Source organism: Caretta caretta, chromosome 9 (genome assembly GCF_965140235.1).
Source record: "Caretta caretta isolate rCarCar2 chromosome 9, rCarCar1.hap1, whole genome shotgun sequence".
NCBI classification, from domain to species: Eukaryota; Metazoa; Chordata; order Testudines; family Cheloniidae; genus Caretta; species Caretta caretta.
Genome location: NC_134214.1, coordinates 51,826,971 through 51,850,639, shown reverse-complemented (window position 1 = coordinate 51,850,639; position 23,669 = coordinate 51,826,971). Strand labels below are relative to the sequence as shown.

The following is a 23,669-nucleotide window of genomic DNA, read 5'->3' as shown; positions in this document are numbered from 1 at the left end:
CAGCCCGTGAGGCCTAGGATCTGCACACGGAATCCCTGGCTTGCTTCAGCTGTTAGAGGGTGTTTCTGTTGCATCCATGCAGGAGAAAGAGAGTTTTGTGTGGCTTCCCCCGGAAGGGAGGTCTGGAGCAAGTATACCCTGCCAAGAAAGGAGGGGACAGCACTCTGCTGTCACTCACTCCGGGTCTGGGGGAGGGCTGTTAGCCTGCTAAGCAGTTTCTGAACCAGGGCCCAAATCCTGAAGTCTATAATCTGGTTCTGAAGCCAGTGGGATATTTGCCTGTATGAGGTGGGGTCACCACCTTTGAAATGCAAAAAACACAGCACCCTCCAAAGCAAGCCCACTGCAACCCCAACCCCCAAGCCAACTCCACAACACCGCCCCCCCCAACACCCATTTATAGTATCTAGAGATAGAATACATGTAGATAAGACTGATAATATGACAGGTTTCCTCACTCTCCTGTGACTCAAACCCTCTTACACACACACAGTGCACTTGTGTGTTGGTGGGCGGACAGCTGCTCTCTTTTCAACAGTTTTGATCTGTTATCACTTAAACTGTGGAAGTGGGAACACTGCAGCATCTCTAGCTGGACACAGACACTTTTATGTATCCCAGTGTATTGGCAGAATAATGAAAATCTTTAGACCCACGTAAAAAAACCAAGCAGATTAAATTATTTTTCTGGCAACTGGCAAATCTATTTAAAAAAATGGCCAGGCTGGTCAAATACTGTTCAGGTGGTAGCCCTAGAGTGAGGGTTGAGAATTGAGGGCCACCCTATGCTGTTCCGCTGTAATACAGCTGCCAGCATTTGGGAACTTTTTTCCAAGGGACAAATTTCCAAATAAGCAGGGTGGGAGTGTGGGGGGGAGAAGCTGCTGGCTCCTCTTGTGTGAATGGGGTGCTTTAGTCTTCCCCACAGCTCGAGTGCTTTTCAGAAGGGAAAAAAAGGCCAACAAAATAACCAGAATGTCCCTAGAATGCTCAGATAGCGGGTGGGAGGATGGGGGGTGGGAATGGGAATGGAGAGGTAGGAAACAATGTTGGTGGAAGACTCGATAATACTTGATAATAATTAACACTGATGTACACCCTTTGCATGTTCAAAGTGCTTTACAGACCTTAACTAAATAATCTTTAGATTGTATATTCCCTAGCGCAGGGACTGTCTTTTACTTGTGGGTTTGTAAAGCACCTAGCACTTCCCAGGTGCTTTGATAATACAAATAAGTAAGAGGAGGGGGACGGCCCTCAGCCCCTCCAATAACCTGCCCCTAGTTTTCTAATTGTTAAAACAAACCGTCAAACATCACATCACAATATACAATGTAAATAGTGTTAAATCAGAGCCTAATAAGTTCTCAAGCAGCATTTTTCTTCCTTTACTTTCCTGTATATTTTGATTATTATCTATGGAAATATTTTTGTTGGTTTGTATGTGTACAGTGAAATCAACATTTGCCGACATTTACCGATAAAAATCTAATCCTTCCAAACCTAGTTGTAGACTTACAGTTAGCCTCTTTTCAGAATAATACACTGGAGAGGCTGCATTTATCAGCTACTTCATCTCTCAGAATGATTAGGTGGGGAGTGGTTTCTCAAAGTGCACAAGGAAACTCCTCATTCAATTTCTAAAAGTTGTGGCCTTTTCTTAGCCTCATTTTGTACTAATCTATGATCAGTTTTTTCCTTGGAATTTGAGGATGAACTCAAAACATTAACCCCATCTTAATGCTATGGAAGCCAAACCGATCAGGGCTTTTGAGGGGTTCAGATTTACACAATGGAGAGTTAATACCACTGTGCTGAGTTAGTCGTACAGCATTCTGACATGCTTGGACACAGCTGAGGACACACAGTGAAGTCCTGGCTCCATTGTAGTCCATGGGCCTTCATTGGGGAAGGATTTCACGCAGAGATCCTCAGCTGGTGCAAATCACCACAGTGCCCTGAAAATCAAGGGAGTTGTGCTGATTTATACCAGCTGAGGATCTGGCCCAGCTCTGATGGCCTCAGTGCCTACCCCAGCAGCTGGAGTGGCTCTCCTTACGTGAGGACAGCCCTGCAGTGCCTTGTCCCTTCTGCCATTTAGAGTCCTCACCTGGGGTTGGGGTGTTGGGCCATCAGTGGGCTCCCTTGGTTCAGTCTGATACCATGGGAAATAGAGTTTGACCGTACAAAACAAAGCCACCCACCAAGGTCCTTCCATGCAGTGCTGTGTATCAATGAGCCTGAGGAAAACTACGGCAAAGGCAAACAGTTCACCGTCACCCCGACACACACTTACGGTAAGCAACAGCATGCTTAGAGCTGTATTGCCAGGCACCAAGTTCATGATGAAAATCAGGTTAAACACCATTCCCTAGGAGGGCAAGGAGACCATGAATATTAATGAGATTGCACAACAACACCTGCCTCCAGTGTTATGGAGCAGCTCATTAGTGGATTCTAATTAGTGCTCTGACAATACACAGGAAGTGTACCAGGGCTGAGGCAACCTGGAGACATTCATTCAGACTGTCTTGCTGGCTACAAAGTTGGATGGGGAGCCAAATTTATTGAATTTGGATTCAGCCCTAGATGCCTCTTTTTGTCTGTGTTACAGAGATGGGCGGGCTTCCAGAGGAGTTGGGGGAAACATTCTCCTTAGTTATATGTGCTGAGCTAAACAACTGGGTCCCTCCAGTCGTGTAATGGCAGAGGAAGTCCTGGAACAGAGGCAAACTGAATTTATAGGGCCAGATCCTCAGCTGATGTAAATCAGCACCACTCCCTCAATGCAAAAAGAGATTGTTGTGTTTTTTGCATTTTACACAACAGAAATACTACATAGAAACAACAAAGGCATGGTGGGCTTCAGATAACTCTACTGATCAATTACACACAATACACAAGATCTAGTTACACATTACACACAAAAACCTATGTTAAAAATACTATTTAGGTTGCAAAGTTGAACATGCAAAAGTCAGGAAATGCCAGCATTAATGTTGTCTGTGTCTGTATTAGTATATGATCATGTGATTAAAGACCATACCATAGTGCTCAAGAAGAGCTAAATGAAGATTGTAAAGACAACCTCAATTCTGGCAATTCTTAGCTTTTGAGTGCTTGCCTTTGAAAACTCAGTAATGTTCTTTTCATGTTGGGTTTGTGTGTGGAATTTCCCAGGTTTTTTAAAAAGCAAACGGCAAAACAGAAATTCTGGATGGTTAGAGATAAGCACCCAGGTCTTTTCTCCTTTTTCCCTACCTCTCTTGTCCCACCCCGGGTTTGGGAAGATTTCATATTCCATGGGCTGGTTTCCCTCATGGAAGAGAATACCCCTGTTATCCCCTTTGACTGCAATGGGAGGAACATAGGATTTCTCATACAAAAAACCAGTTCATCGATCAATCTAGTGTGAGACCCTGCCTTCAGGAGTGGCTAAGGCAGCACATGATGCTTCAGAAGAAGGCAAAAGCTCCCATAAGGAGCCAGTTGTACACTACTATATATCTTTTGACCCATACAGTGATCAGTTTATGCCCTGAAGTGACTGATTCCCCATCTCCTCACCCAGCAGGACTATACTCTCTCTCATTCACGCTCTCTAAAATACTATAAATATATGTAATATACTAGAACATTGTGTTCTCTATAATTCTGTATTTCTGCAGCAGCCCTGCAGTTACTTTTGCTATATATAAACAGTACAGTGCGCTTTCGACACTGTTATTACCTAGGTAACCATAACAACAGGAGCTGATAACCCAAGGCTAGAAGCGATCCCTGCAGGTTTCCATTTCACAGAGCGCTGCTCAGCATTCCCGTCCCCTGATCATATTGAATATCACATTGCATGACAGTCCCACTCTCAGGGGTCCCCTTTGTTTGTCACAGCAACAGTGAAATAGCAGGACACAGAAAACTGACAGGAGTTGGCTGGGTTAATCTCAGCTTGCATGCATCTGGCTGCGATTAACTGTTATGAGCCAGGGCTGGGGTTTGTGCCTGTTTTTTCACAGCGCCTGGCACATTGGAGTTCTGATCTCAACTGGGGCCTCTAGACACTACCACAGTGCAAATCCTAAATAAACAATGAATAGCAATCATTACTTCTGCAGGCAAGAAATATGGTGCATCCGGGTATTAGTCATGGTAGCCTTACCATTAGGGTTGCCAACTTTCTAATTGCAAAAAACTGAACACCCTTGCCCTGCCCCTTTCCCAAGGCCCTACCCTGCCCTGCCCTTTCTCTGAGGCCCCCCTCCCTCTGTCGCTTGCTCTCCCTCACCCTCACTCACTTTCACTGGGCTGGGGCAGGGCATTGGGGGTGGGAGTGGGTGAGGGCTCCGGCTGGGGGTGCGGGCTCTCGGGTGGGGCTGGGGATGAAGGGTTTGAGGTGCAGGAGGGGGCTCTGGGCTGCGGCCAAGGGGTTTGTAGTACAGGCGCACGCTCAGAGCTGGGGCAAGGGGTTGGGGTGTGGACTCTGGGAGGGAGTTAGGATGCGGGAGGGGGTTCTGACCTGGGGCAGGGGGTTCAGGGTGCAGGCTCTGGCCGGGCAGCGCTTATCTCAGGGGGCTCCCAGTCGGCGGTGCAGCAGGGCTAAGGCAGGCCCCTGCCTGCTCTGGCTCCGCACTGTTCCTGGAAGCGCCTGGCATGTCCAGCCCTTTGGCGGAGGCGTGGCCAGTCGGCTCTGCGCAATGCATGCTGCCTGTACCCGCTGCCCCTGCAGCTCCCGTTGGCCACTGTTCCTGGCCAATGGGAACTGCAGAGTTGGCGCTGGGGGCAGAGGCAGCACGCAGAGCCCCCCAATCACCCCTGCGCCTAGGAGGCAGACATGCTGTCCGCTTCCAGGAGCTGCACAGAGCCAGGGCAGGCACAGAGCCAGCCTTAACCCCGGGCCCCTGCCAACTGGACTTTTAATGGCCCGGTCAGCAGTGCTTTCCCAGAGCTGCCAGGGTTCCTTTTTGACTGGGCGTTGCGGTCGAAAACCAGATGCCTGGCAACCCTACTTGCCATCTCTATCCCAATGAGTGATAAAGTCAGGTTGTGCAGGATGGGCTTTTAAAGGGTTTTTATTCACTTCCAAAAAATCTATGAAGCAGGAAACAAGCCTATCCCATTTTTTGGTCAAAAAATTCAATTGTAGACAGAAGTATGTTGCCCAGGTGCACACTGTCCCTCTTGGAGAACTACTGGGGAGATACAACTGTGACAAATGCCCGCAGGTAGCTGATTTGCAAATTCACCATTTCCTGTCTTCCTTGGATGCAGGACAAGTGTTTCAGTGTTAGTCACAGCCAGCCCAATTCTCCTCCTGCTGACACCATTGCAAATGAGGGGCAACTCCATTGAAGTCCATGTGGTTTCTCCTGTGTTAAATAGGTGTTGGTGAGATCAGGCTCAAGCTCAGGCTCAGGACATGCACACCTAGGATAGATAGATTAGGCTTCGGGTGGTTCTGGGTGGGGGGAACTCTGGCCGAGTCCTCTCAGCCTGGCTGTTTGTGACTCTCCCTCTCCTTGTTGCCATGTGGCACCTTAGAGACTAACCAATTTATTTGAGCATAAGCTTTCGTGAGCTACAGCTCACTTCATTGGATGCATACTGTGGAAAGTGTAGAAGATCTTTTTATACATACACAAAGCATGAACAAATACCTCCTCCCACCCCACTCTCCTGCTGGTAATAGCTTATCTAAAGTAATCACTCTCCTTACAATGACAGGTTTCAGAGGAACAGCCGTGTTAGTCTGTATTCGCAAAAAGAAAAGGAGTACTTGTGGCACCTTAGAGACTAACCAATTTATTTGAGCATGAGCTTAATTATGAGCTTAATGAGCTCCTTACAATGTGTATGATAATCAAGTTGGGCCATTTCCAGCTTTGTGTGTATATAAAAAGATCTTCTACACTTTCCACAGTATGCATCCGATGAAGTGAGCTGTAGCTCACGAAAGCTTATGCTCAAATAAATTGGTTAGTCTCTAAGGTGCCACAAGTACTCCTTTTCTTTTTGCGAATACAGACTAACACGGCTGTTACTCTGAAACTTGTTGCCATGTGTCACTCCATTTTACCCCCTTGGACACAACTCAGGAGAAACATATGGGACGGATTCTCCCCTGGTGTAAATCCTCACCTTTGAAGTCAATGAACCTATGTTGAGTTACACCAACTGAGGATGTGGTCCATGAGTCTCTATTTAAGTGTGCTACAGCCTGTGAACAAGTGCTGCCTTATCTTCCTTTGGGAGTTCAGCCTGGACAGAAGCTCAGAAAAATCTGATAGAGCTCTGCATTCATGAAATGTACCCAGATCTGCATAAATTCTCACTCCATTTCCTGGCCCTCTTAATGACTTGCTTCAGACACACACACCCTGCTCCCTCAAACAATTTCAGACAATGAACGCATGTTTATTTTAACCGCCTAGAGATCTCAGGCTGATGGCAGTATAAGTCTACAATAGTCTGCCCTTAGGCATCTTGTTACTATTGCACATGACACACCTAGTAACACACTGTTGCTCTACACAACTCTCTGTTGTCAGTCTTCTTGGTGTTCAGAGTTGATCTGAAAATATGGTATGTAACATTTTATAAATGGCAATTTTTCTAAATAACTTCTCTGTAGGAATAGAACAGCGGGTATCCCATCCCATTCAGGATGATTGTAAACACTGAGAGCAGAATTTTAGAATCCTGTAACTGATGTCCTGATTTTAACAGTTAAATACTTGTTACATTTTACAGTTTGTGGATATTAACCCCCAGCAGAATTTCCAGCTACCAAGGCTAATGAGAAAGATTCCTTGAAACTATATATAGAGGTTTACAGATTTTTAAAATATCTTTTAAGCCTGGTTATCTAGCTGCTCTAATATGTAGGTCTATATTTTAGGACACAAAATGACCAAACACTGTGTCATGGAATAACTTAGATTTAAGTCAGAGCTAGGTCACACAAAAAAGTGGTTTTGGCCTGTGGATGGCACAAATAAAAAATGCTGCAATACAGGCAATGTATCTGGTTAACACGTGGTGTTTGAAAGCAGTCAGAACTGTGTGCTACCGTGAAGAACTGTGTGTGTGTATATGTGTGTGTGAGAGAGAGACAGAACATTTAAACAGTTGTAACTCAAAAAGGATGGGTTTCAGAGTAACAGCCGTGTTAGTCTGTATTCGCAAAAAGAAAAGGAGTACTTGTGGCACCTTAGAAACTAACCAGTTTATTTGAGCATAAGCTTTCATGAGCTACAGCTCACTTCATCGGATGCATGTTCCCTGAACAAGCAGCGGCCCTAGTTTGAGAACCACTGAGCTACAGCCATGTGTTATTGGGATTCATACACAATGGGTGCATGCATATGTTTTAGGTGTGTATGCAGCCTTTAAGTATAGGTGTGCTGTATAGAGGTGTTTGTATGAACATAGATATGTATTTGTACAATGTAGGTATGTGTATGCATACCATTGTGAGTGCTAAGGCCACTATATTAAAAAGTGACTTTCTGAAATTGGCTCCTAAATATACATTTAGGCACCTGAATAAGTTCTCTGATTTTCAAAAGGGTTGAGCACAGCAGTTTGCACTGACTTTGTATAGGCATACATGTATATGCAAAAACTATGGGTACGTGCATCTTCAGTGTATGGGTGAGTTCTATACATAGTAGGTAAAAATGTATTTTAATTACCAAAAAAAATTGAAGAAAATTTTCCTCAAAATAATTTGATTTTCATTAAAAATAAATAAATTAAATAAAAACGAACTATTGGAGGGACTGGTTGATTTTTTTTTTTGACAAAAATCCAAAATATTCCAACAAAAGCAGAAACTTTCTTGCGAAAATTCAAAAAGCCATTTCTTTGTTTTGAAAAATGTTTTGACAAAATGTTGCGGCCAGCCGTAGGATCACAGAGATTTGAATGTATGCAGGTGAAAGGTAGCTTTGTGTATGCACACAGTAGATGTGCATGCTCAGTGCAGATCTGTGTGTGTGAAAAACAATAAACATACTTACCAGCCTTTTTTCCTTATTTTCCAGCCTTTCTCCCAAAATACATACTACCCATTGCATTGGCCTGTCTTCAAAACTAAGTGGCTGGGTATGCCAGGGCACACCGCCTCCATGAGCTACCCAGCTAGTGGCGTTGTCTTTGGGAACATGCTGACCAATCCAGGTGGAATTCCCTCCTTCAAATTCCAGGCCCGTCGAGACAGCGTTGACTGGAGGCGGTTCAGTGCCATAGACGTAGAGCGGGTGGCTCGGGAGCTGGACGTGACCACGCTCCAAGAGAACATTGTCAGCGTCACCTTCTGTAACCTGGACTCGGAGAAGTGTCCACACTGCCAGCAGCCCACAGACCCGGTTCTCTTAAAGGTCCTTAAGATGGCACAGCTGACCATCGAGTACCTGCTGCACTCGCAGGAGTACCTGACTGCCAGCCTGGCGCTGCAGGAGGAGCAGCTGCAGGCTACCCTGGAGGAGCTGAAGCGCACCAAGCAGGAGCTGGACAAGCAGGCGGAGGAATTGAAGGGAGTGAAGGAGGAGAGCCGGAGGCGGAAGAAGATGATTGCCACCCAACAGCTCCTCTTGCAGGCTGGGACCAATAACTACCACAAGGTGAGCTCTGGGGCAGAGAACAAAAATAACCTCCCAGCCTTGATTGTCCTGGAGGTATGAGAGGAAGGAGCCTTTTCATCACTGACCTCAGAGGCAATGGCAATTCAGTCCCCAGCAGCACTAGGTAAGCGTGACCTAGACCAGGCACTAGACAGAAAACTTCCCTGTTCAGCCCTGATCCAGCCAATCTGAACTGGAACCTTGTGAAGAGTTCCATTGACTACCGCTCTTCTTCCAGGTAAGTGTGTGCTTAAATGCTTGGCTGGATCATGGCCCTGGTGGCTCAGGATGTGGGAAACCCTGATCAAGTCCCCCCTCTGCCTACTGAGGAGAAGGGATTTGACCAGGGATCTCCCACGTCTCAGGTGAGCTCCCTGAACCACTGGGCTATGGGACATTCTGAGGTGGGTCTCCCTCAGTCTCTCCTGTTGAAGCCATTCCTCTTTCATCAAATGTCAGTTGGGTCAGAGCCAGTGAGAATCACTCTCTAGCCCAGCAGTTGGAGCAGTCCCCTGAGAGGTGGCAGATGCCTGGTCAAACCCCTTCTCCCCCCAGGCAGCTGAGCTGGGATCTCCCACATCTGGGGGAAGGGCTCTAACTACTGGGCTAAAAAATGTAAGGGAGGAGATCCTCCTTCTTCCCTCTCCCCCCAGGCTGTTTTGTGTGGAGTGAGGGAGGTACCTAAGATGCCCAGCTCCAGGCAACGGGCCTCCCTGCAGCCCAGACTTAGGTGCCTAACTCCAGGACGGGGCGTGGCTTAGGGCACACCCTTCTCCTTAGCATCTCCCATTGGCTATCTTAGCTCCCTGCCTAGCGTGCTGGCTTTGTGGATCCCATTCTTAGGTGCCTCTCTCTCCCCATGCCTTGTGTAAGGAGCTTAGGTGCCTCACTCAGGCTCTGTGGATCCCAGTGTGTTCTTGTGATTTGCTAGGCACCTAAAAATTAGGGGTTGCAATGCCAAAGGCCCTTTGTGGATCCAAGCTGAGGTCCTCAGATTCTACAGTCCTGGGGGCCATATAAATACCTATGATAGATATATGACAGGAAATCTAGGATCACTTTTTCTTTGGAAACCGGTAGCACATTTCTTTCCTCCAGTCTTATTGTACCTACCCAGGGTACAATTATTAATTATTAAAAACCAGTGATTGCCAATAAATCATCACATCGGTCATCCAATTCCCTTACTTGGGAATGTCCTACAAGCCATTGAATTTATATTCATCTATTCCAAACCGTCTCTTAGCTGCAGCTCTTCCTTCTTTATTAATGGCTCCAGCTTCACTTCCATCTTTTTCAAGTTGAAGACCAATTTTTTTTTAATTGCAGTACTTCAGCCATTTTTGAATCATTAATATATCCTCCTCCTCGTTTGTTAATGAGCCTTCTTTCTCCCTAGTATTTCTTTCCTCCTGAATATCTTTATAAAAGCCCTTCTTTTTGTCCTTCATCACCCTGTGGCTAGTATTGACTTGTTTTGGTCATCTCTTGCCCAAAGTTTTCCCTGCAAGCCTGAGCGGTCTCTGAATCATCTTCTTGGATTGTCTCTTCTTCTCCACCCCTACAAGAGGTTCTCTTTTGGCCTCAGAGTAAAGATACTCCTGATAATCATGCTGTGATAAGGTTCTGACACAGGTCCCAAGTATGTTGGGAACTCTGCTTTCAAGTAACAGAATGAAGTCTTTTTGTTTGGGGTGGGAAGATAGGATGGGATGGGGAGAGCGTGGCACTCTGGTAATCTGACCCCTTTCACTCATTCGCTTTTTCTAATGCCCAGTGTCAGCTGTGTGACAAGGCCTTCATGAACTACTCCTACCTCCAAGCCCACGTTCAGCGTAGACACACTGAGGCCAGCGAAGCTGGTGAGTATGGGGCTGAGCTTTTCTCCTTTGGCTTCTTTTTGGAAGGGTTTTAGGCCTCCTAGCCGCAGGGGATGGCAAGCCTTGGAGAGGAACGACATGGGCATGCAACACACTTTATTGTTTTTAAGACTGGCTTTTTCTGAAATACTTGTGTTCTAAGTATATCATACTTTCCTTTAAGGAAGCTGCTGGGTCACTAATTTCCTCTGTCAAGGCCCTAATGGGAGCAGCACTGCAGGGTCTGAGTCCAAGTCCAAGCTGCTAAGGTGATCGCAGTGCATTGTCACCCAGCATCCAGTCTGAGAGTGGGAAAAATGTATCTTCGCACCCCTCAAAAGAGGTGACAGACCCAGGGCTGGGACTTAGAGTGGGTGCTGGCAGAGAGACCAGGGGCTGTGTAAGTACAGTGAGCCCAATAACTATGATACTCAGCATCTCTGAAAATCAATTTAGGTTCATAGAAATAGATCTACATGACTAACCTTAGGCGCCCATCTGCACTGCTGAAGATCCCAAATCAGTAATGAAGCATTTACATCTAAAATGAGAAACAACACATTTGAAAACATATAGATGTCTCCTTTATTCAAAAAAAAAAGGAAAGTCAGAGTGGCCTAGTGGCTAGAGCAATGGACTGGAACTCAGGAGATCTTGATTCTAAGCCTGGTGCTGCCACTGGCCTGCTGGGTGACGCTGGGCAAGTCACTTCCCCTTCTGTGCCTCAGTTTCCCCATCTGTAAAATAGAGATGATGCTACTGATCTCCTTTGTAAAGCACTTTGCTATCTATGGATCTATTTAGTCACTTATCAAGACCAGAATTCCGATGCTTCAACTTGGCAGATAAGATAATTCAGAACTGGAGCCACACAGACACCATAGTCACCTGTTCCACTACCCACAAACAGGTTGCCTGGAGGAAAGAAATCACAAGGCTGGGTACAAAAAATGCAAGCTGAGCTCAACTCAAGGAGGGCTCTGCAGCTGCTGTGATATGCATTCTGTCCAGCAGAGGGCAGTGGTGTTATACATATATCTTCATGTGTCCCATCCTTAAGTCATTTGCCCAAGTATCTTATTTTAAAATGGCAACAGCTGTTCAAAAAAACGTGCAGTGAAAAGCAAAAAATGGCTTGGCATTTTTAATTTTGTTACAAATTTGAACATGTGCCACGTTTTGCAAATATTTTTCATGGAAAATTGAGCCCCTTTTCTGGGGCAAATGACTCAAGGGCTGATCCTGAAGCTTTAAGGTCAACGAGAGTTTTGCCTCTGGCTTTAATGAAAGCAGGATCAGGTCCTAAACATCCCAGATAAGTCACAGCAGAAGCTTCTGGCAATTCAGGCTGTCACTTATGGTTCCTCGGTTTGAATGGCCTTCACAGAGAGACAGAAGAAGAAGCAGGTGGAGCAAATGGAGGACGAGATTCAAGAACTAAGAATGAAGCTGAAAGAGACCCATATGCAGCTGGAAATTGAGAGAGAGGCTGAGACTCAGTGCAGGGTTCAGGTATGAAAACAAGTGCATTTCCAAGGATTTGGGGGGAAACGGAGGAAGGGGGAACATTTATTTTATTTTGACCTGAAACAAAATGAAAAACTCAGCGAACATTTTCCAACATCAAGGAAAATTCTAATTTCTTTTGAAATTTTTCACAGAAAATCTGCAGTGAAAGGCAAAACTGCTTGACAGTAACAAAATTTTGGATATGTCCTAAAAGTAACATTCCTTTAAAAACAAACAAACTTTCAAACTTTCTAGGCCTAGTCTACGCTAGAAAAGGTTTGCTGGTGTCACTATACAGGTATATACAATCAGTGCTATACCAGCAAACCCTCCTACTGGAGATGCACCTATTAGCGCCAAAGAGTGCTTTTGCTGGTATCGCTTATACTAGTCCCCGAAACTGAATGAGCCATGCTGACAAATGGCCCTTTTGCTAGTATAACTACAACTATACTAGGGCTTTTGCCACTATCAAAATGTCATAGAGTCGTAGCCCTGACTCACATTATTATACCAACAAACGTTTCCACCGTAGACCTGACTTTAGCCCAAAGCCGGCTCTACACATGTTTTTTGCAGTGGTGTAACTAAGGGTATGTCTACATTGCAATCACAGGGTGTGGCTGCAGCCAGTTTTAGACATATCTGAGCTAGTTCTCATCTAGCTAGCTAGAGTACCAGAGCAGTGACGCTGTGGCAACCTGGGCTGTACAAGCCCACTTGGAATTCTGGGTAATTCACACTGTTCTCATAAACAAACTAGCGAAATGCAACCTAGATGGAGCTACTGTATGGTGGGTGCATAACTGGTTGGAAAACCATTCTCAGAGAGTAGTTATCAGTCGTTCAAAGTCAATCAGGAAAGGCATAACAAGTGGGGTCCTGCAGGGATCAGTTCTGGGTCCCATTCTGTTCAATATCTTAATCAATGATTTAGATAATGGCACAGAGAGTACACTTATAAAGTTTGTGGACGATACCAAGCTGGAAGGAGTTGCAAGTGCTTTGGAGGATAGGATTAAAATTCAATATGATCTGGACAAACTGGAGAAATGAAGTAAACAAGATGAAATTCAATAAGGACAAATGCAAAGTACTCCACTTAGGACGAAACAATCAGTTGAACATATACAAAACAAAATGACTGCCTAGGAAGCCGTACTGCGGAAAGGGATCTGGGGGTCACAGTGGATCACAAGTTAAATATGAGTCAACAGTATAATACTGTTGCAAAAAAACCCAAACATCATTCTGGGATGTATTAGCAGGAGTGTTGTAAGCAAGATATGAGAAGTAATTCTTCCACTCTACTTCATGCTGATTAGGCCTCAGCTGGAGTATTGTGTCCAGTTCTGGGCGCCACATTTCAGGAAAGATGTGGACAGATAGGAGGAAGTCCAGAGAAGAGCCACGAAAACTATTAAAGGCCTAGAAAACATGACCTATGAGAAAAGATTGAAAAAATTGGCTTTGTTTAGTCTGGAGAAAACTGATAGGGGACATTACAGTTTTTAAGTACATAAAAGGTTGTTGCAAGGAGGAAGGAGAAAAATTGTTTCTCCTTAACTACTGAGGACTGGACAAGAAGCAATGGGCTTAAATTGCAGCAAGGGTGGTTTCTGAGGAAAAACTTCCGAACTGTCAGGGTGATTAAGCACTGGAATAAATTGCCTACGGAGGCTGTGGAATCTTCGTCATTTGAGATTTTTAAGAGCAGGTTAGACAAACACCTGTCAGGAGTGGTCTAGATAATACGTAGTTCTGCCCTGTGTGCAGAGGAGTGATTTAGATGACCTCTCGAGGTCCCTTCCCGTCCTAAACTTCTTCGATTCTATAATTACATACTCTTGTCAATTGGGGTGGTGATTTTATGTTGAAATAGTTATACTGGTAGAAGCGCTAGTATGGCTGTAGTTATACTGATATAACTATGCCTCATACCAGGATACCTAATAGGAATAAGCACCTTTATACCAATATAACTACGTCCACGCTTGAGTGGGGAGGTGCCACTTCAGATATACTGATATTGTTAAATCAAAACAAAATTTGGGTGCAGATACAACCTAAGCTCAGAGAAGCTGACTGATCTGTGAAGTCAGATTGTCAGAGCTTATTTCACTGGGGGGGGGGCAGAAGATGGGGGGTCTGAATCATTAGAAATCCTCTGTTTTCCTCTCAGCTCCAGCTTGGAGTTTATGTTTCCTTGGCAGGAAGCAGAGATAGTTCGCCAGAGAGAAGAGGAGGGAAGAAGGGGATTTGAGAGATGGAAAGAGGAGGAGAGGACAAAGTTTCAGGAGGAAATGGACGGCCTGCGGCAGTTGTTCCTGACAGAATTCAAGGACATTGCCAGCAAGAACTCTGCCTTGGAAGGGGTGAGTGAAATGTGAGGGTTAATGTTCTTCTGTTGAAACAGATACTCAGCTTGTCCCCTGGCATGTGTGTTGGCTCAATAAATCCCGTTGCTTTTTCTCTCTAATGCCGTCAGATCAGAACAAAATATCAAAGGTTGGCAAGGATGTTTTTCATCCACAGGCTGGTAAGTGTAGCTCCCCTTTATACCAATGCGGAAAGTGAAGGAGTGTCACACAAGGAAATGTCAGTGGAACTAGGAAGCAAACAAACTGGCTTAAAATAGTGCTGGGAACCCAAACGAATCACAGCACAGAAAAGAGACCTCAAGGGGTGCTGAACAAGCTCAGTGGAGTCAGTGGGATTCCAGAGCTCGGTGACTTGTGTATTCCAGCCCTGCAGTAGCCCTGGCGTTTTAATATGCCCCATTGCACCCCAGTTTGGCAACACATGGGTCTCTCTCAGAATGGGGGGAAATATTGACCTGTTCAAGGAAACTTCCTACCACGCCCTGCCATGTCATGTACAATATCAAGCCAGGATTGCCTGTGTGTAGTTCAGTTGCATTGTTATTTTTATGGTAAGTCTCACCTAAAGGAAAACAATATTCTAAGGTCAGACACTCCCATCTGACAGGCAATGCAACATTTTGATAAGTGAGTCGCAGGTATCAGTGCTCGAGTCACTTCCCCATCAGGTACCATTGCTAGCTGGTATCTGACGTAAGCAGAAATATCTCCTTCCATCCTCTCCAGAAACTGCAGGAGCTGCAGGCCAAAAACCTGGTGGCATCCAATCTGGGGGTCCTGCGGGATGAGGACTCTGATGACAAGCAGCAGTGGGCACTGACTCAGAGAGAGCTCCAGGGCATGAGGGAGAAGATCGAATTACAGGTGAGGCAGTGCCTCCAGCTGCAGCAGCCCATTTGGTTCTGATCAGTTTCCCATCAGCCAGCTGTGGGGAACCTCTCCCATGACTGCGCAATATAGCACAGGGCAAGGGAAATCCAGTAATGTCCCTTGCATGGAACTTCATGGCACACTAGGGCTCACATTCAGGATAGCACTGGGCATATGCTTAATTTTTAGCATGTTCATAATCCCAGGTGCTTTTCTGAATCGTGGCTTGCGTGTGTTTTCCAACATGCACAGCTCTGCAGAAGGGTTATGAGCCCTCATGCTCTAGTACATAACTGACCTCTAATTCATGGGGGCAAGAAACTTTCCTTGGTGGCAGTTTAAGTCATAACCATCCCTTGCAAGGTGAAGCAACTTGGTGACAGGTATTGGAGTAGATAGAGCCCTGGTCTGATCCGATCTGGCAATTCCTTTTTGCCTATGAGGTGAAATTTTAAGACATAGTTCTTGCTCTCTACCCACGGTACATGCACAGTGGAATGGTCCATTCTTTCTGCAGATGAGATTCCACTGGACAAAGGCTCCATCTGTTCAAAGTGAGGATTTGGACTATCTGACCAAACAAGCTCTCTGATTAAATGGACCCATTGCTCTCTTTTCTGCTCGATGCTTGTGTCTATGGCAAGGTTAACCTTGGTAGAAGACAGCTTGAGCAGACATTCCCAAGAGGCAAAAGCCATAGGCATGCATTGCATGGTTGACCATGCTTTTTATTTTAGACACAGTCATGGGCCAGCTGAAATATAGAACCTTCACTCTCCAGCCTCCTGTCCCCTCTGCTAAGTTATGGGGTTGTTCACCAGCCTTCCAGTTAGTGAAGCTGTAAATAGAGTGGGCTGCCAGTCGCTCCCAACAGCTATTACAATATATTTGACTACAATTGTTTGACTACACGCATGGCTCATTCTTTAAAACGTTCAAGAGACCAAATAACCAAATTTGTTGTCTAAAGACAAAGCAGTAGAATACGAAAATGAGAAATACATGCCATTCTTCCAGGGAGCAAATTCTCACAGCAGATTCACCTTACACAGAAGGTGTGCTTCCCCAATGCCTCCTTAAACTAGCCATCTTTTATAGCATGGCTGTTCACACGTTACAAAGCAATATTCAGATCACTTAAAGTTTAACTAGCCAGCATTGTCTTTGGTGCCTCACTGTACTTTTCCATCTGTCATTTGACTATTACATTCCAAATGTTAAGGGGCAGAAAGATACTCCCTACTACAATGCATTCATACATCTTACATTATTTTCTTGTACCTTTGTTTCATAACACTCGTCCAGCTAACTTTTGACAGTTTTTAAATTTCCTTAAGACAAGTACTGAACTATATTTGTCCCAGGGCATCATGGGATATATGACTTAGCATAAGTGAGCAAGAATAAGCATAGTACAATTTAACAATCTATACCCTGCACATAATACTATTAATGTGGTGTATGGGTGAGTGTGTAAAAAATAACCTATATGCATTGACTAACAAATAATGGCAGATTACAAGAGCACAAGAATACTGGCCTCTATGCCAGAGTGGGGTTGGAGGAAGAGCCCTATACCAGGTTTAAGGCTGCCCTGAAACAGCCTTATGAGGTCCAAAGGTCAAGCCAGAGAAAGCTAGTTCACTTGGAGAATGGAAACATTGGGAGGTGCTCCTCTGCACCAGCCTTAACCTCTGAAACTTTGGATCACAGTAATGGTGAATAATGGCACACTCATGGCAAACTGAATGCGAAGAAAAAACAAAGGTATTTTTGATTTGTCAGAAAACAGAATGGAAGAAGAAGCTGAAGGAGCTTCAGAAGGAGCACCAGGTGGAAAAGGAAGAGGTAAATACCAGACGGAAGCTAAAAGTGATGACTGAGAGTTCTCCCATGGGTAGCACATCAGTCATGAGCTCCTGAGGCACACAGTAAGATCCTGCTTGCACCACCTGGACTCACATCTCACAGACACATTTGCAGAAGGTTTTTTCTGCCTCAGTTTGAAACATCTGCACTATTAGACCACATCAGCTGCACAGAGCTCCCTCAGCAGAATTCGGCCCATCCACTAGAAACAAGGAAGGTTGCCCGGCAATGTAGTGCAAAGGTTGAATAGTAACTATTTTTCTTTGCCATGGGATGTTGTGAAGGCCAAAAGTGTAAGTGGGCTCAACAAAGAATTAGATTAGTTCATAGAGTGGACAGTCAATGGCTGTTAGCCAAAATGGCTAGTATGCTCCATATGTCCCTAAAATCTCCAACCCCCAGAAACTGGGATTGGATGATGGGATGGATCACTCAAAATTGCCCTCTTCAGTTCACTCCCTCTGAATCATCAGGCACTGGCCAGTTGGAAGATACAGTACTGGTCTAGACGGACCGTTGGTCAGACCCAGTATGGCTGTTCTTATGGTCTTTTTCAATAGTAGCTTTCTTACAAAATAGCTCAAGGGGTTTTACAGTGAGGAGTTGCAGTAGGGTTGCCAACAGCCCGTTATTACAAGGGACTTCCCTTATTTTTTCATCTCTGTGCAACATGATTGGGAATTACTGAGTACTGCAAAAAGCTGCAAGAAATAGCCCTGGTGCATGTAGGTGATTATTTAATAAATAAAATAATAGTCATAATATCAGGAGGAGGATGGTGGGCAGGGATACTAAGAAAACCATCCCTTATTTTTGAAATACAGTTGTTGGCACCCGTACAATAGAGAAGAAACACTTTACAGAGCTGGTCATGGATTGATTAGGGTAAACAAAAATGTAGCTTGAAATATAAGGGCCCAATGTGACTCTAATTAAAGTCAAATAATCTTTGGCTTAAAGGGATAACCACCGGGCTGGGAGCCAGATGACCACAAGTTCAAGTCCTACTTCGGGGGGATAGCTCAATGGTTTGAGCATTGGCCTGCTAAACCCAGGCTTGTGAGTTCAATCCTTGAGGGGGCCATTTAGGGATATGGGGCAAAAATCTGTTGGGTGATTTAATTGGGGATTGGTCCTGCTTTAAGCAGGGTGTTGGACTAGATGATCTCCTGAGGTCCTTTCTAACCCTGATATTCTATGATTCAATGGGAAGATTCCCACAGTGCCATCAGTTGTCACAGTGGCTTTATGACACAGCCATGTGTGCTTCCACAAGTGGAAAGTGACCATCCGCTGCCATTTCACAGGGGACACTGAGCACCATCAGACAGCAGCAGCTGTGGGTCACTTGTTACTAGAGCTGGTTGGAAAATAGAATTTCCATTTTGTGGGAAATTCTGACACTTTTGAAATTTCTTGTGAAATTAAAATTTGTGACCATTGAAATGTTTCATTTCAATAATATTGAAACATGATAAAATATTAACTAATACAGATTCAACTTTAATATAATTGAAACAAAAATCAAAATGATACATATTAATTTCAATGATATATTTAATACTATTGATACATATATGTTAATTTTAAAGTAATATAGACAAATTGAATCAAAATTATAAAGTCAAATCTATAGTGTAGTTAATATTTTATATCATTATGTTTCAATAATATAGTGAAATATTTTACCTTATGGAAACATCATCAAATGAAACAAAAAAGTCAAATGATTAGTTATGAAATTTTCCCATCAAAAACTTAGTCAAAATGATACTTTCCCATTAAATGTTTTGATTTCAATGAAGCTGCATTTTCCATTTCTTCTCTCTCTATTTAGTCTTGATTTGAATCTATGATCAAGCAGGAAAAGAGAGCAGCAGAAGTTTATAAATATGCCACTGGATCTTAAAGCAAAATAAAATCTCAAGGCAAAGTGAAAATCCAGGAGCTGCCCCACTTAACCTTGGCCAGGAGAGCAATCTGAGCTAACGGGCAAAATGGTATTTTCACCATATTTTATACTCGTCACATCCAGGTCTCATAATTACCTTCCTTGTCTCTCTCAGTTGAAGAGTGAAAATGAGAGACTCCGGGCCTCCCTGTCTCAGGAACAACGGATAGCTGCTGACTGCTTCCAACAGCAAATGGGCTCGCTCAATGCTCGGCTCAAAGAGCAGACCAAGGTTATCAGGTTGCAGGAGAAAACAGTAAGCTTGCCATGTTCTTGTGGGCCTGTGAACACAACATGGCTCTCTGTCCCACTCCAGAGGCTAATCCACACTTAGTTTACGAGTCTGCCACAGCCTTTGAGCTACAGAAGATGGCATCTTCAGCTCAGGCAGTAACACAGGCAGTAACAGTTATTTGCTTTAGAGTGCATCTGAAGTATGATTTTTAAGCCACTCACTTCTCCTCAGTAAGGACCATTTACCTGAGGTATTTCAGCTTCCTACACAAACTGCTGAAGTACTAGAGCTATCCAAAAATGAGTGGAGGATTTTCATATACAGTGGGGAAAATGTTGGGGTTTTTTACTCAGTCTCAAAAATTACTGGTTTTGAGGGGGAGGAGGGGAAGGGCAAACAGTTATAAGTAGGCGAGAAGGGTCCTTCAAGGCCCCCAACTGTAACTGGTGCTGGTACTTGAGCTAAAATATAATGATGATACAATTAAAGATGTAAGCCCTGATTCAGCAAAGCACTTAAGTACGTTCTTAACTTTAAGCACATGCTTAAATGTTTTACTAACTCAGGATGGATTTAAGCAGGAGCCTGTGCTAAAATGCTTTGTCAAATCAGGGTCTCAGGCCTGGGCTACACTTCACTTTAGGTCAGCCTAGCTATGCCGCTCAGGGGTGTGAAAAATTCACATCCCTGAGCTCTGTGGCTAAGCTAACCTAACCCCTGGTATAGATGTGCCTCAATTGATGGAAGAATTGTTTTGCTGACCTAGCTACCACTGCTTGGGGAGATGGATTTATTGCGTGGACAGAAAAACCCCTTCCATAGATGTAGGAAGCATCTGCCCTATGATGCTACATTGGCATTGTAATGCCTGTGATGTAGAAATGGCCTAAGTCCCACAAAATCACAAACACCCCCCATTATCACATACATATGGGAACGAGCAGGCACAAGCCATGTGCAGAATAATAACGGGACAACATTTAGTATTGCAGCTTGGAGATTATTTTATTCTTTTCTCGACCTTTGACTGAGACAGCATTACATATAATTATATATAATAAATAAAGCTTTTCTTTTTGTCTGCTGGCAAAGCATCCATCTAGGAACCATCTGGTATATAATTCCACCAAAAATGTCTCCCTTGCATGCATGATAAACTCAGCTTATGCTTTGGCCTTACATCGAATTATTTTGTGCACCCTTTGAGGTTGTGCCCAAATGTGAAAACTCCAGTTAGAGATAAAAAAGTTACTAGACTTTGCAGACAAAAGAAACCAGTCTTTGAATCGTGGATAATGATAGATAATTTCTTTGCAGATCAAGATACTGTCTGCAAGCAAAGCTGAAGGTAATGTTCTGTCTTTTGGGTTAATGAGAGTGAGAACTGATAAGATTTCCATAGCTGTGACTGCACCACCCAGCTGCATGTACAACTTCATCTCTCTCTTGACAGCCTTTACAGCATACTTGCTGGTTCAGGCAAGCAAGCAAGGAAAATATCTGATTAGCATCTAAAGTTTTCTGACCCTCATGTCTAAGGGCTGGTCTACACCATCGCTCAAGTTGATGTAACTTACATAGCTCAGAGGTGTAAAAAAGACACTTGAGCAATGCAAGTTACAGTGACCTAAGCGCTGTCCACACTGGTGCTATGTCAGTAGGAGATGCTCTCCCACCGACATACCTTCTGCCTCTCACAGAAGTGGAGTAATTATGTTGACAGGAGAGCGCCCTCCTGTCAGCATACAGCATCTTTACCAGATGTGCTACAGCAATGCAGCTATGCCAATGTAGCGCGGAGGTGTAGACTTGCCCCTAGGGATTCAGATATAAATCAAGATCTGGCAATAAAAGTAAGAGCCCCTCCCAAATGATTCTTTGTTCCAGTAAATCAGTTGCACAAGAATAAGGAATTGTTCCATCTCAGATTTTCTCATTGAGATCGAGGTTTCCCACAATGCCAGTGCCGGGGCAAAGCAAGGACTTCCCTTCAGATGCTGTGGCTACTAAGCTGCAGAGAGCCCTGAAGTGTCAGAAACCAATCTTGGCAGCAAAGAGATTTTAAATATTCCTGCCATCACTGTAACAGTCCCCTCCCCACTAGGCACTCTCTTGTGGCCTGGCTTGGTATTGCAGCTCTCACACTGGGCCAGCACCCCCTGCCGACCATCACTCCAGTGCTGTGGTGGCTTGTTGGATAACTTGGCAGTTGAGTTGGGTCAGGATTTTAAGGCCTCCCCTTCCAGAGTCACAACTGGCCCAACTAAAAGGTCCAAAATGTCCATAACAGAAACAAAAAAAATCCTTCCACCTTCTCTGGGGCTTCTTCTTGACTCAATCTGCTGCTCCCTTGCTGGGCTCAGCTACCCTTGTAAAGGGTTTACGCCGGTGAGGGAACCCAGCCCCACGCTCAACTCTGGGTTCTATCAACTCTGGGTTGGATCCTCTACCTGTATTGCAGTTTTTCAGGACCACTTCATGTCTTGAAGGTCTCCCAGTCTGTTCTGCATTTAGCCAGGGTTTCTCCCTGCCTGGAGAGCGGTCTTTTCTGCTTGCTTATGACCCTGCAGGAGCCATCTCAGTCCTGTCCCTCCAGCTCTTCCCCCAACCAGACCCTGTCAGCACTTAACCATGGCTCCTTTTATTCAGTAATCACCTAGTTCCTCTCAGATGGGACCCATCCTGTAATCAGGGCTGGCTTAGGCCCAGGCTCTGCACCCACCTGTTATGAATACAAAGTTACACTCAAACGAATGGGGCAGACTTTCTCGCCTCCTCACATCCTACAAGGTCCTAAGAGTCTGTTGAGTTGCTAGCTTTGAAGACCACTGTTTTCATAGCGTTCATCAGAGGATTGAGTCTTCCTTTTCTGGGGAGAAGGTCCCTTCCAGTGGGATATGTAACCACTCATGCGTAGGTCTCTGAGTCATCAAGGATTTCTCTTCTCTGCAGTGACCCAGGAAACATCCAGGGTACCAGATCTAGAGGAGTCTTCTGAAGAAGGTATCTATCATATAAATGAAAGTCCTTCTCTCCTGGTGTCATGCAGGTGTTGGACTTTAGACGTTGATGAGGGTGTGCAAAAAGGAGGAATTTCGGGACAAAACAGGCTTTGGGTGAGGTACTCTGTCCCCAATGTTTTCTCCCTAAGTTTGAGCAGAGCACGGTCACTTGATTACAACAGCATCACAGCAAGCAGCCTTCTGCATGCTTCTTGTGATTAGACGTTTTCAGCAAGGATGCCCTTCTTGCACTCAGGCCCACACTGTCTCCCTGTTAGAAAGAACCTGACTGTACCTCGGCTCTCAACAGCGTACAACCTAACAGCACCCTGAGGGTAACGCCACCCTGATGTCAGCACTCTACCCCTCCCTCAGAAGAGTAGTGCTGTCTTCAGGAGCAATCCCTAAGCTCTGCGGAGAGTTTAAGTGGAAGGGAAAGCCAAGAATCACTTACCGACCCAGCCTGATGGAGCCATGTACTGTGAGCTGGTCAAAAATGGGGAGAAGTTTTTGACAAAAATAAAAGAAAATAATCACCCCACATTTTCATTTAATTTATTCCCACAAAAATAATTTTTGCTGAAAAATTGAAAAAAACTACCAAACAAAAAATCAGCTGAAAACCAAACTATTTCAATTTGGAAATACTGCTGTGGTGCCTCGTGGGAGTTGTAGTTTGGATGCTTCATGCTCCCGTTCTTCTCTATAGCCCATGATTCTGAGTTGGACTACATCTCCCAGGACGCACCATGGAATCTTCTCTTGGAGAGGGAGGTGGAACATCAGGGAATCCCAAGAGGAGACCATGGTGCATCATGGGATATGTTGTCTGATGAGTTTTCAGCAAAGCATTTCAGTTTTGCGGGATTCGGTTTTTGACAAAAAAATTAAATAATTTCAGAGAAAGTAGACACTTCATGAAAAATTTTGTTTAGATGAAAATCCAATTTTCCATCAAAATCCATTTAAAATGGATTGTGCATGGAAAATTTGCAACCAGCCTGGGAAACGTAGTGTGAATGTGTGGCAACACAATAACTGCACAACTGAGCACCTGATTCTCCCAGTGAAACCTGGGATGGGCCCCACCTTACTCATTAAAGTGGTATAATCTGCTTTCCAACAGCAGAGTCAGGGATGTGGTCTGGGGTGGGTCAGCTTATAGAATCATAGAATATCAGGGTTGGAAGGGACCTCAGGAGGTCATCTAGTCCAACCCCCTGCTCAAAGCTCCCCAACTAAATCATCCCAGCCAGGGCTTTGTCAAGCCTGACCTTAAAAACCTCAAAGGAAGGAGATTCCACCACCTCCCTAGGTAACGCATTCCAGTGTTTCACCACCCTCCTAGTGAAAAAGTTTTTCCTAATATAAA

At 44.6% G+C, this 23,669-nt stretch overlaps 1 protein-coding gene across 2 annotated transcripts in view; it reads left to right on the top strand.

Moving 5' to 3' along the window:
• DZIP1L (DAZ interacting zinc finger protein 1 like) overlaps positions 1-23,669 on the top strand; it is a 40,396-nt gene that overhangs the window by 489 nt on the left and 16,238 nt on the right. Inside the window, exons 2-10 of one of the 2 annotated variants that reach the window (XM_048864288.2) lie at positions 8,043-8,621; positions 10,399-10,483; positions 11,868-11,992; positions 14,203-14,364; positions 15,097-15,234; positions 17,026-17,088; positions 19,176-19,316; positions 20,613-20,643; positions 22,248-22,298. In XM_048864288.2, the coding sequence (XP_048720245.2) occupies positions 8,106-8,621; positions 10,399-10,483; positions 11,868-11,992; positions 14,203-14,364; positions 15,097-15,234; positions 17,026-17,088; positions 19,176-19,316; positions 20,613-20,643; positions 22,248-22,298 (1,312 nt within the window). In that variant the 5' untranslated portion in view covers positions 8,043-8,105. The remainder of the gene's footprint in view (positions 1-8,042; positions 8,622-10,398; positions 10,484-11,867; positions 11,993-14,202; positions 14,365-15,096; positions 15,235-17,025; positions 17,089-19,175; positions 19,317-20,612; positions 20,644-22,247; positions 22,299-23,669) is intronic. The other variant, XM_075132293.1, reaches the window with a different exon arrangement.